Source organism: Phytophthora cinnamomi, assembly GCF_018691715.1.
Source record: "Phytophthora cinnamomi strain GKB4 chromosome Unknown Contig98, whole genome shotgun sequence".
Classification (NCBI taxonomy): domain Eukaryota; phylum Oomycota; class Peronosporomycetes; order Peronosporales; family Peronosporaceae; genus Phytophthora; species Phytophthora cinnamomi.
In genome coordinates, this window is record NW_027151031.1 from 313,049 (window position 1) to 325,799 (window position 12,751).

A 12,751-nucleotide genomic window follows, 5' to 3' on the forward strand; every position below is an offset into this window, starting at 1 on the left:
AGTCGCCTCACGGAGCGCAAGTCGAGCTCGGCGTCAAATCACACCGACACCTGTCGCTGTATTCCGGTGAAACCTGGCTGCAACCCTTGTGTTTCACGCGTGACGGCCCATCTTGAAGCCGAGGGTGTCGACACGGCATGGTCACCACTGTTAAATGGCACATGTGTCGGCATGCAGGGTGGTACGGTTACCGCTGTCTACGAAAGCAAGTTGCTGGTTGCACAAACAGCAGCTCGTTCTTGTGGCGTGCTGCGTTCGCTTTCACGCCCCCCTGCTCATCTTGAGCTTCAGAAGTCGCAGTAAACGAATCCCTTGCCAACCGACAGGACACCGAAAGCCCGTTTGTCGTCGCTCTGTTGAATTGCTGTCTTGCCTTTGTGTACTGCGGGCGAATGCTGTGTGTGTATGGGGGGGAGGGCTTGCTGTCGCGGTGAGATTTTGAGTCCACCAAAAATCAACACGTGATATTCGAGACTCGAGAGACATCTTAGTCGCTCGATTGGGGATTTATAGGCAGATCCATCACGCGTGTCGTACGTCGCTCGGTTGACATGCTATGACACATACCGGTACACCAGGTACATGTACGGTATTGAACCTTTCGTGGTCTCCAAGGACCTTTTGCGTCATCGATAAACGACCTCGTTGTTTTTCTCGCGCGTATTTGTACCTCATTCTGCGAGCAGCACCAACGAGTGCACGCCCTCAAGCACCTGTGCGCACCTGTGCAGGTGTCCGTCGTTCCTACGACCTCTTTATGTCGATGTGGCTTGTGGTGCGTTGGTCGAAGGACTAGATTTTATGACCGATTTCGCTCCGACTCCGCCGCGGCAGAAGTGCACGGGCTGCTCATTGATGGTACAGCTGCCGCGCCAAATATTAGCCGCAATCGCGCCGTACGTCTGAATCCGTGCGACCATTGCATCGCACTGCAGCGCGTCAGCCCGGGTGCTCTCCTACATGTATCTCCCCAACTCCACGGATCGCATACCACCCACGCATAATTGCTAGCGGGTGTCGTCGTCGTGGGGCATCGAGGAGCAGCAATGGCAACCACGCCAGTCCGGTGCGGTTGAAGTCGCTCTTGCGCTCTCCATCCGTGCGCTCGGCTTCGAGAGCACGTTTCGCGTTCCGGCCTCAGGTTCCCCCATTCCACCTGGGCTACGATTGGCTACCTGCGCTGGACTCTGCACTGTTATCGTCTGCGGTACATACAACGCCGCCGGCCGAGGGCAGGACCGTGGCCGCAGTAGATAGAGTGACTCACGCGCCGCGAGGGGCGGCGATCTGCGGCTGGCGTTCTTCCTCCCTCCGAGCGGACCGGACGCTCAGTGCGGCAGACGATGGCGACGGGCAAGCGCCGCCATAGCATCGAGGTGTTCCGGCTGCGGCTGCGCGAGACGGTGAACGACGGCGACGACGGCGAGAGCGTCGGCAGTGGCGGCGGCGGCAGCGGCAGCGGCAGCGCGCGCAGCCTGCTGAGTCTGCCGGAGCAGGAGCAGGTCACGCACGCGAGTCCCCATGATGCGGGTCAGCTGCCCTCCAAGGAAGAGAGGCACAAACTGAAGAAGCAGCAGTCGAGGCGGAAGCAGAGGCAGGAGCACCCCAAACAGGCCGAGAGGACGGTCGCCAGGCAGCGACGCGTGCACGTGGAGGTCAACATTGACGAGGACAGCGAGGAGGAGTTCGCACCGGGGCAGGAGATCAAAATCGATGCGGACAGTGAGGTGGAGGAGGAAGAGGAGGAGGAGGAGGATATTGATGGGCGCGAGCCGAGCGAGCGCTGCAAGCCGCGCCTGCTCGCCTCGATGTCGTCGGGGGCCGACAGCAGCACCCGGACGATGCGCTGCAGCCTCGATGCCGCGGAACCCCCGTCCACTGCTGGGGTGGAGGACGTTGGGGAGGTCCGAGCCATTGAAGCTGTAGCGCAGCTTGATGAAAACATTGATGACACGGCGGAGCCGGGCGATATGCTTGCTCCGGAAGAACCGGAACCTACGACTGCGGATGCGGATGCACTGGTGGAGCCGCGAGCCACGTCGGTGTCTTCAGCGGCGCAACCGAAGGACAATATTCGCGAGTCGAGGCGGGTTGTGCTCGTAACGCGCCCGAGCCAGCGGTACGTTGCGGAGAGCTTGCTGGGCACCATCAGAGGTCTTGATCTAATTGAGAATGGATTCTTTCGTGCAGTGATATCGAAATGTGGACGGAGCGCGCCACGAGCACGATGGTCAAGTCGACCGGCAGCAGCGCGCGACCAACGCCGACGAGCGCGCAGAGTCGGCGATGGGTGCTCGAGTACAAGCCTGTAGTCCGGCACTCGGGTTGGCTTATCAAGCGTGGGCATGGCCTGCGCAACTTCAAGCGCCGGTTGTTTTGCATTGTGGACAACGAGCTTATCTATCACGACACACATGACGCGACGGAGGTGCGCGGCAGACTGGATCTCTCTCGCAAAAGCACAGTGCAGTGCATGCTGCACAGTGGCTTCAAGTTGCAGCAGGGCAACTACAGTATGGTGTTGTACGCCATGGACAACCATGACCGCGACGTCTGGATCCGAAAACTACAGGAGCACAACGTGCAGCTCCTACCCGAGGGTGCCAAGACTGCTAAACTTATGAAGCAGCACAGCGATAACGCAGACAAAGGCGACCCGATTCTCTTTTCCGGTTGGCTGCGCAAGCGCGGCCGAATGGTTAAATCGACGAAGCGCCGCTGGTTCGAGCTCTCAAACACAACGCTTTCGTACTTCGCACACCCGCAGGGCGGATCTCGTAAAGGAACTATCGATATCTCTCACGCGCGGGTATCACCTGTAGACACCCTCAAGACAGGTGAAAGACACAGCTTCCAGATCTGTACCCCCAGTCGCAACCTGTTCCTGCACGCTGACAGCCAAGAAGAACGATCTCTTTGGTTAGCTGCGCTTGCTTCGATAGGCGAAGGCGGTAGCAACGCTTCCCAGGCCGGAACAACACCATCGAAACCCGATGCGAACGATTTTTCTATGCCTACCAGCGCAACGGAGATCGGCCGAATGTGCAAGTGTGGTGCGATGGATGAGGGCGGCGCGGCCGTTGATGGTGTTTGTCGGCGCTGCATGTCTTCCTTTATTTCAAACACGGAGGACGCTATGGTGGATGTAGCTCGTGAAGTTCAGCTGTTACTGGCGTCACCATACTCGCCGGAGGGCTGCACCTCCGCGGCATTCCTGAAAGAGCACACTGGCCGTCCGGTTAGCAACGCCACTGTACGAGAATTCATGAACGGACTGTCCGACTACTTAATTCACACCCGCTTGAAGGAGCTCCAGATGCTCGCCGGCGTCGCACAACCTGATAGTAGCTCTGACAGTGACTCGGACGACGATGGAGTGAAGGACCATGTAAGAGCTAATCCAGCTCACCCGCAAGATGCAGCTGTGATCGGTGAGATCACCGACAACATCCAGATTATCGTGTACGAACAGATCGAGGAGCGCGTATTTTTCCCTCTGTATCGCGTAATTTTGGCCAACGTGCGTGTACAAACACGAGAGGATGCGAAGCTGCTGAAGGGGAAAATTGAGATCCTTCGCAGCAAGTCTCAGGCCTTCTTTGGCATTAGCCCCGACAGCATGTCGTCGTCGAAATGGTATTCGGCCTGCGTAAAGCTACGGGAAGTGGACAAGGTGAGTCTCCCGTATATGAAGCGCGCGCAGTTGCTTGCGGCGTGCAAGGAGATCTACGCTGTGTTCCATACTGAACACCCCACGCAGCCGCCAATGAGCGCTGATGCATTCATCCCAGCTTTCATCTACGTGCTTGTTCACGCGCACTTGAGGGACCCTGTGGCACTCAAGGAGCTGATTACATTCTTCGACGCGGGCAGCCAACAGGGTGAAATCGCGTACTTCGTGACGTGTCTTGAGATTGCGCTCGAGTACATCCGGTCATTGCTGACGGCGTGTACCGTGGTGCTGTCTTCTAACCGCAAGCTCGGCATTGAGTTCTCGAAGCACCCTGAGGCAGACGTTGTTGTTGTTCATCGACTGGTCCCGGGCGAACAGGCCCAGCAGAGTGGCGCGATCAATATCGGTGATGTTCTTGTCGCCGTGAATGGGCTGCCAGTGTACGAGATGGAGCTGGCGGAAGTCGTGAAACTCTGGCGGGGTGTTGACGGCGAGGCAGAGTTCTGTTTCTTGCCTATGGACGAGTATCTGAGGAAGTACGGCACGTCTTAAGCTGGTGAGCTATTTTGTTATTCAAAAGCAGCAACTGCTGCCACCTTGACCGCCCACAGTAGGCGAGCTAGTGCATATTTGTCTTGACGTTGTGTCGTTTTACCTTATTCGTTTAAAATTCAGATAGTCCGCCAGCTTTGGATGAGAGCACCTCGATCACGCGTGTTGAAGTTGTCATACGGTGGCCGAGCTCATAAGTGGACAGATGAAAAACGGATCGTTTGAAATTGTTGAAAAAGGAAAATATACAGACGTACAATGTACACCCTGTCCATTCGCATCGTGGCGGATGGCACAGCCTTCTTGTCCATCTGCTTGTCCCGGTGTCGGAGCTATCACTAACAGTCAGACGCGATAGCCACAGCACGGTATTCATTATCGGCTCGAAGCCAGACAATCGAACCAGGTGGGCGGATGACCAGCCTCGCCCTCTGCCAGGGTCACTTCGTACCTCTACATTCGCCAGCAGCAAGCACTCACTGTAGCCAGGTTGTACGCGCCTGCACAATTCAAAGAGCGGCGACCTGAACGTCTAGCTGTTCGTCCTCATCGATGCTGGGCTCGCGTGTCAAGAGTATCTGGCAGACGCGCATCGGCCGCTCCAGGAGCAGGGAGAACGCCTCTGCCCCTGAGGAACCGGATGCGAACAACCCTGCGGAACCGGAGCAGGACTACCGTGAATCGGTCATTGAAAGCAAGGTGGTGCCGGCGACGCCCCACACACCCGCCCTCGATGCAGACTTCTACAAGTACTCGATGGATGACTCCGTCTACGTGTCCAAGACCATGGCCCTCGACGACGTGATCCCGGTGTCCCCCTCGTCGTCTTCGACCACCTTGGGGTCGACAACGGAATCGCCGTCCTCGACGGCCGAGAAGCTACCGGAGAAGACCTCGGCAAATCCAGTGACGTCCATGTTCAGGACGTTTTCGGATTCGCGCATGTTCCCCAGTATTATGAATAAGCCTCCGCCAGCTCCGGCCCCGGTTCCTGAATCTGTATCACCTTCGCCCTCCTCTTCCTCCTCCTCGACGGAGGCGCCAACAGCAACAACTTCGGCCGCATCTTCCACGCGGTTTTCGTTCGCTCCGCCGATCCCAACTCCCTGGCGAACTTCGCGTTCCGCGTCCGACTGCACCGCCAGTTCATCTTCATCCTCTTCCTCGTCGACGTTTTCATTTGCCATGACGTCGTCGTTGCCGCCTCGAGAGGCGGCTGAGAACGCTCTGAATAACGTACACAGCGTGTGCTCGCGGTGCCGAACCGCGGTGTCCAGCTCGATCACGCGCGGAAGCCCGTACGGTGAACTGGTCGTGGTCGACATCTTGGAAGCGCGCGGACTCGCAGCCGACCGAGGTGAAGGCGGCTCCGATCTGCCGTTCACCGTCTCGCTGCAACTGGATCGTATGAGTCGCAAGTCGAAACTTGCCAGCCGCGAGAACTTGCAGGTGAATGAACGGTTCTTGTTCTGGCTTGTATCTTCGCCGACCATCGGCCAGCGCACAGTCGATGTGTTCGTCCTCGGCAACGACGGCCGTGATCTCGGCGAGGTGCACTTGAGTCTCTCCATGCCCGTGAACGAGACGTTTGCCGACTGGTACCCGCTCGTATCCAGAGCGGACGGACTCAAGCACGGTTCGGTGAAAGTGTCGATGCGCCGCCTGGTACTTACGTCGGCGGCCATGGTCGTGGCTGCTCAATCGCTAGGGGAGCGCAAGACATGCCTCGACTTTAGCGACAGCAGTTGCTTTGGCGAGCTTCTGCCCGACCTCTGGAGCTGCTTTCCTGGATCGGAGCCGGAGGTGGCTGCGTCGAGCCCTCCGAAAGAGAGCAGCAAACTCGGCCGACTGATCGGCATCCAAGAGCATGTCCAGCGAGACGTCTTTTAATTGTGAAGCAGCGGCGGCAGCTTTGCATTTTATGTTGGTCGATCGAAGACCTCAAGTAAGTTAGTAAAGCAAGTGGCGTTCGTGTCGTAACAATGCATCGATTTTGCCGCGTTATCTTGCAAGTGCACGACATCGTGTTGTCAACACGATCAATCAGTTGATGTAGAAGTCGCTGAGGCGGGGACGGATTTGCCCCAATGGACAGAAATCAAAGCAACAGCGCTAAGTACAGATTCATCAGAGATGTCTATGTATTGGCCTTCATTACCATGCAGTTTTCGGCTCGACCCGATCAAGCGGCAGCTCGAACGAGTCATGGTCATGCTCAGTGACTGCACTATATACTGTAGATATAGAAATAGCGGACTTGGTTGGCAACGCACGACGCCGGTTCTCGTCATGCCGAAGCAAACGTTAACAAACCACCTGGCTGCTTAGTACAGACGCTTCTCGTACGTGTACAGCGAGTGCACGTTGCCCTCGCGCTGGGCAGCGGGGGTACGCAGCTCGAAGCGGAGCTCGCCGTTGTGGAGCGACTCGTGCACCTTCTCCAGGCTCACCTGGCCCAGGTCCTGCAGGCCGTGCTTAATGCCCTGCTGCAGGTACGGGACGTACTTCATCAGTGAGCCCTTGTCAACAACGGCACCGCTCACACCCTGGGCGACCTTGACGGTGGCGTGGGTGGCGAAGTAGCGCTTGGAGGAACCGGCGGTCATGGCCTCGATCGAGCCCATGCCACGGTACTTCTTGAGGCGAACGCCGTCCTGGAAGAAGTACTGGCCGGGGGACTCCTCGGTACCGGCGAACAGCGAGCCGCACATGACGGCCGAGGCACCGACGGTCAGAGCCTTCACGATGTGGCCCGAGCTGGCAATACCACCGTCAGCAATGACGGGCACGCCGAACTGGCGGGCGTAGCGAGCGGTGTTGTACACGGCGCTGGCCTGAGCGCGGCCGACGGCGCACACCTCCTGCGTGGTACAGATCGAGCCGACACCCATGCCGACCTTGAGGCCGTCAGCGCCGGCGTCGATGAGGCGCTTGCACTGCATGCGGGTGACGACGTTTCCGCCGATCACGTCGATGTGCGGGTAGGTGGCCTTGATCCACTTGATGAGGTCGACCTGGAAGGTCGAGTCACCCTGCGACGAGTCGATGACGATGAGGTTGACACCGGCCTTGACCAGCTCCGTGCAGCGGTCGCGGTCGTTGGGGCGCGTGCCGATGGCGGCGCCGACCAGCAGCTGCTTGTTGGCGTCCTTGGAGGCGTGCGGGAAGTCGCGGTTCTTGACCAGGTCGCGGCGCGAGATGAGCGACATGAACTCGCCCTTGGCGTTGACGATGGGCAGCTTGCCCTTCTTGCTCTCGCGCAGGATGCGGTTGGCCTCCTTGAGCGAGACGCCCTCGGGCGCCGTGATGAGGTTGGTGGACATGACCTCCTTGAGCTTGGTCTGGCGGTCCTCGATGAAGTCGATGTCGCGGTTGCTCACGATGCCCACGAGCACGCTGCCGACCTTGCCGGACTCGGTGATGGGGATGCCGGCGAAGCCGAACTCGGCCTTGATGCGGTCCACGTCGGCCAGCGTGTCCTCGGGGGACAGCACCTTGGGGTCCGTGATGAAGCCGTTCTTGAACTTCTTGACGAGGCGCACCTCCTTCACCTGCTCCTCCACCGTCATGTTGTAGTGGATGATGCCGATGCCGCCGTGCAGCGCCATGCCGATGGCCATGGCGTGCTCCGTGACCGTGTCCATGGGCGAGCTGACCAGCGGCAGGCGCAGCGAGATGTTGCGCGACACCTTGGTCTCGAGCTTCACGGCGTCCACGCCGAAGTTGATGTGGCCCGGCATGAGGATCAGGTCATCGTACGTGTAGCCTTGGCCCTGGTTCTTGTTCACGAAGATGTCGCTGGCCGTGCGGCCGTCCAGCAGCTCGGGGTCGATGGTGGCAGCGTCCGTGGAGGCCATGGTGCGTGCAGAGCGTTGGGGTCGCGAGTGGGAGATCGGAGCAAATGCCCAAGTGACGGAAGTGTCGGTTCATGCCGCCAAGGCTCCCAGCAACCGAAGGCCAATGGTTTCGTGGATTCTTTTCGGCCAATGGGAATTTGGCAAAAACGGAGGACGCAGCCAATCACACGCAACGGCAACTTGGGCAGTGACGGGCATAGACGCATGGACACGGCGCGAACCAAATGCACGTTCTGGTGTTGGGTGCTCACAGCAGCGGTGAGGAATCAACACCTCGTAATCCCAGCGAGGTGAAAGAGTGCTGGGGCTGCTTATGCGGCTGCTTATGCCGAAGTGGTGGCGACTAGCTCGACCAGAACCAGTCGCTCGAGCAAGGGAGCGATCTTTTCGCGCCACGAAAACTCCGTGTTCGAAGTCAGCATACAATTTGCAAGATTTCAGCTTCAACTTCGATGGAAAGATACCCTGGTCAAAGGGCACACAGCGAGATATCCCAGTCACAACGCCAACTTCCTCGTCGCAGTCGACCATGACCCGCAAGGCAAGCCCCGACACGCCCCGCAATGCAGACTCGACCTCCCCAGCCTCGGAGGACAAGTCGGCAGCGGACCACGCCAGCACGACCAGCGAGAGCAGCGCAACGGACAGCTGCGGCGCCCCCGATCGGCCTCGAGTGGCTCTCATAACAGGCGTCACGGGGCAGGACGGGTCGTATCTGAGCGAGCTGCTGCTGTCCAAAGGCTACACGGTCCACGGACTCGTCCGTCGGTCGTCGAACTTCAACACGGCGCGGCTGGAGCATTTGTACCGAGACCCGCATGACCGCGGCGTTCGCTTCTTCCTGCACTACGGAGACCTCACCGACGCGTCCAATTTGTGCCAGATTGTGGCGCGTGTGCGACCGGATGAAGTGTACAACCTCGGGGCGATGTCCCATGTCAAGGTCTCTTTTGAACTGGCCGAGTACACGGCGGATGTCGATGGGGTCGGCGCACTTCGACTGCTCACGTGTTTGCGCACGTGTGGACTGGAACACTCGACGCGGTTCTACCAAGCGTCGACGAGTGAACTGTACGGCAAAGTGCAAGCCACGCCGCAAGACGAGAAGACTCCGTTCCACCCGCGATCACCCTATGGTGTCGCGAAGCAGTTCGCCTTCTGGAGCGTGGTGAACCATCGCGAGGCCTACGGCATGTTCGCCGTGAATGGAATTTTGTTCAACCATGAAAGCCCGCGGCGAGGACCAACCTTCGTCACTCGCAAGATTACTCGTGCTGTCGTGCGTATTCGTGCTGGCATGGAGAAGTGCCTCTTTGTTGGCAACCTCGATGCGAAACGCGACTGGGGCCACGCTCGCGACTATGTGGAGTGCATGTGGCGCATGCTTCAGAACGATACCCCAGAGGATTTCGTTGTCGCTACGGGAGAGTGCCACAGCGTGCGAGAGTTTGTGGAGCTTGCGTTTACTCACGTGGGCCTGACTATCGCATGGAAAGGTGTCCGGGGATCCAAGGGCGAGGTCGGTGTCATCGTCAAAGACGACTATGAGCCCCAGGATGCCAATCTGCTAGACCCGGATCGTGTCGTAGTGCGTGTGGACCCAGTGTACTTTCGCCCAGCCGAGGTGGATTTGCTGTGCGGTAATGCGAAAAAAGCCCAGCGTGAATTAGGATGGACGCCGACTGTACACTTTCGAGAGCTTGTCGCTGAAATGGTTGCATCAGATGCGCGTCAGCTGCGTCTAGAGACCCACGGGAGCATGAAATACGGCTACAATGAGGCCCCAATAATGCTTTTTAACGAGGAATTCCACCGGGCTTGATGGTCGCGGAGGACGACGTGCTAGCATGTAAGTTACTTGGAAGAAGATACTAAGTACACTTCATGACAATTCATTTTAGCTACTTTCAAAAATTGGAGTCGATCTATAGACTCCGGCGTTCTTGATAGCGCCGCAACAGTACGCGGCGCTTAACATCCGGTTGGGCAGCAACATGACCTTCAATTTCAAGTAGCACTGGCCCTTGCAAGCGTGAAAGCACTTGCGCGAACGTTGGGCGGTGAGCTGGAATATCCCGAAGACAGTCCTCAATGAGTTTGCGACGCTCTGGCAGACACGTTGACGGAAGGGACGGCCGCAGTCCCTTGTGTGCCACACGCATGAGCACTTTCAATCCGGTTTCCTCCTGGTCGTGATACGGAGTACGACGCGTTTCTAGCTCTGTGAGCACGATACCAAACGAGTAGACATCAGCCTCGGGGCCATATCGCTCGCTGCGAATGATTTCGGGGGCAAGCCAGAACGGGGTACCCACGAGGGTTGTAAGAGCGTCTACACCCTTCTTGTACCGGCGACTGAGTCCAAAGTCGCCCACCTTGCAACCGAATGTGGCAGAGCATAGAATGTTGACACTCTTCAGATCACGGTGAACCACAGGACGCTCCTGGGAGTGTAGATATAGCATACCCTGCACTGCATCAACTGCCATCTTCAACAGCGGGTCAGCCCATGTAAAGTTCTTGCCGAGCCCCGAATGCAACACGCTGTGCATGTCACCATTTTCCAAATACTCCATCACGATGCACAAATTAGAGGCGTTGTCCCAACTTGCACCGATAAATTGCACGATATTCGGATGTCGCAGGCACGACATCAACTCGATCTCGTCACGGAAGCTTGCCAATGCGCTATCCCCATAGGATGCATTCCGGTTCCCATTACGATTGTGTCCGCCACCAGATTCCACAATATGTTCACGGCGCATTCGCTTGCAGACAACAATGGTACCAAAGTACCTAGCCTTGATTACATCGCCCATCGAACCTCGGCCAATTGCCTGCAGGAAGGTTAGGTCCGCGAACGGGATGTGGACCATTTCAAGGTGACGCATCTCCGGTGCTGCCAGAATGCGCGCCACGGCGCGCTCTTCGTCAGCGTGAGCTGCATCATTCTGTAGCGCAGCCTCGGCTTGTTTCAGCGACGACTTCAAGTTCTCGTTCTCTTTCTCAACCAAAAAGTTTGAAAGGAAGGAGCGCCGGTTGGTACGGTCGGACGAATAGGACAAGATGAGCAGCAGCACGACAGCCATTCCGTATGCAAACGTGATCAGCCACTGCAACTGCAGTCCGAAGACGCTCACCACAATGGCGTAGATGGCACAACCGGTGACAGCCACGACCACGACTTGGACAAACTCCAGGCGAATTGATATCACGAACAGGAAACTGAACAGTGATGCAAAACCAACAAGGGTCTGAACGAGCGCGTCCGAGCACATATGCGTCACGCTAATCGCCAGGTTCCGTTGCTCATCATTCAAGTAGACTAGAGCGTTGTCTATTGTTGCGTTGCTCAGAAACTCACTGCTGCCGCTTGAGCTTCCGTTGAAACCAGCAAACGTAGACGAGAGTTCGGAATTCGATGCTTCACACGACAAATGGTCATTAACCACCTTTGTGTAGGCGTTGGTCGCCAAACGACTGGCATCCGCCAGCCATACCTGGAATGCCAGGTTGAAGAAGATGATAATAAGGCATACCCAGCTGCGCCATCGCGTCTGGAATGGATTATACTTGTTCGGGAGCGCAGCGAACGGCAGCGCAATCGGGATGTAAATCCACTGAAATATCGTCGGCAGCGAATCGTACGAGAGAATGAACTGGTCCATTCCCGTGAACCCGGAGCTCGGGAGCACGTAGAAGACAAGATTCACGAACAAGTGCACAGCCATCCATACTCCCACATGCCAGCGCGCTCGACCGAACCAGTAAATCGCTGTGAAATCCTGGTACAACGTCTCAAGCTTCGGGTCCAGGAAGAATCTCGTGTACTTGTTGAAGACCTGTGGGTCGGGTTTCACCAAAACTGCATCGATATACTGCACCGTGGCATCGTCGACATCCAGCAGCGTCGCACCTTTATCCTCGTCACTATTCAATCGCCTCCGGTTCGCCCGTTCCTGCCGCCGTCTTCTCCGTTCTAACTGCCGTTCTCTTCTCCTCTCCCTGCGTGCGAACTCATCGTCATGCTGTCTGTAGTCACCTGTACTGAACATCTCCACGTGCTCATTACCTGCATGCTGGCTCGACGACGACCCCGACACAAGGGCAGGCGGTGGCGTGGTAAACCCCACATGCTTCACGCCGCCTCGCGGCCTCTTCCTGTCCTTAGGTCTCGGCATGTCGAGTTGTCTCTCCGCCTGCAGCTGCATATCATTCACCTCATCTGGAGCTTCGGCCTGGTGGGTGCAACGAAGACCGGCAGTGTCTGCAGCTGCTCCACTCGGGAGCGGAGCGTCCGAAGCCGGCGGTGTGGCGCTGCTGTCCGTCTCGGAGGACCCCCGGGGCGCTGCGGCGCCTGCTATGACTTGGGACTTGCGCCGGGATACCTCCTCATACACGCGCTCCATGCGGTACTTGGCGTCTCTCTCCTGGCGCTCGTGGCGGCGTCGAGCGCGAGGTTGGGGCGGGAACATGCCTCGGCCTTGAGCTTGCGCGGCCTCTGCTGCATGGATGGAGCTCGGAGCTGCTGCTTCAGACGCAGGAAAAGCGGGAGAAGCGGCTGCGCGGTCGGACGAGGCGGCGGCAGCCTCCTCGGCCGCCTCCTGCCGCCGGTGGTCCGCCACCAGCTCCGCCAAGGCGCTCTTCCTGGCCATGCCGGTGCACCTGC

At 58.0% G+C, this 12,751-nt stretch overlaps 6 protein-coding genes across 6 annotated transcripts; 3 read left to right on the forward strand and 3 right to left on the reverse strand.

The window, feature by feature from the left end:
* Nucleotides 1–1,343: 1,343 nt before the first annotated feature.
* IUM83_16265 (Type I inositol 3) lies at nt 1,344–4,450 on the forward strand (the record flags this gene model as incomplete). Its single annotated transcript, XM_067941137.1, has 4 exons — nt 1,344–2,119; nt 2,191–4,113; nt 4,211–4,229; nt 4,349–4,450. 4 exons carry the CDS (start codon nt 1,344–1,346, stop codon nt 4,448–4,450), a joined length of 2,820 nt encoding a protein of 939 aa, XP_067783650.1.
* Nucleotides 4,451–4,777: 327 nt separating this feature from the next.
* IUM83_16266 (C2 domain) lies at nt 4,778–6,115 on the forward strand (the record flags this gene model as incomplete). Its single annotated transcript, XM_067941138.1, has 1 exon — nt 4,778–6,115. The coding sequence occupies one exon, from the start codon at nt 4,778–4,780 to the stop codon at nt 6,113–6,115; it is 1,338 nt and encodes a 445-aa protein (XP_067783652.1).
* A 149-nt stretch (nt 6,116–6,264) lies between these two features.
* Nucleotides 6,265–8,082, reverse strand: IUM83_16267 (Inosine-5'-monophosphate dehydrogenase; the record flags this gene model as incomplete). Its single annotated transcript, XM_067941139.1, has 3 exons — nt 6,265–6,397; nt 6,449–6,481; nt 6,557–8,082. The coding sequence occupies 3 exons, from the start codon at nt 8,080–8,082 to the stop codon at nt 6,265–6,267; spliced, it is 1,692 nt and encodes a 563-aa protein (XP_067783680.1).
* A 529-nt stretch (nt 8,083–8,611) lies between these two features.
* On the forward strand, nt 8,612–9,904 carry IUM83_16268 (GDP-mannose 4,6-dehydratase; the record flags this gene model as incomplete). The annotated part of the gene is made up of 1 exon (XM_067941140.1): nt 8,612–9,904. The coding sequence occupies one exon, from the start codon at nt 8,612–8,614 to the stop codon at nt 9,902–9,904; it is 1,293 nt and encodes a 430-aa protein (XP_067783570.1).
* Nucleotides 9,905–10,297: 393 nt separating this feature from the next.
* On the reverse strand, nt 10,298–12,020 carry IUM83_16269 (TKL/DRK protein kinase; the record flags this gene model as incomplete). Its single annotated transcript, XM_067941141.1, has 2 exons — nt 10,298–10,303; nt 10,398–12,020. The coding sequence occupies 2 exons, from the start codon at nt 12,018–12,020 to the stop codon at nt 10,298–10,300; spliced, it is 1,629 nt and encodes a 542-aa protein (XP_067783681.1).
* Nucleotides 12,021–12,061: 41 nt separating this feature from the next.
* On the reverse strand, nt 12,062–12,737 carry IUM83_16270 (TKL/DRK protein kinase; the record flags this gene model as incomplete). Its single annotated transcript, XM_067941142.1, has 2 exons — nt 12,062–12,087; nt 12,155–12,737. The coding sequence occupies 2 exons, from the start codon at nt 12,735–12,737 to the stop codon at nt 12,062–12,064; spliced, it is 609 nt and encodes a 202-aa protein (XP_067783625.1).
* Between the last annotated feature and the right edge of the window lie 14 nt (nt 12,738–12,751).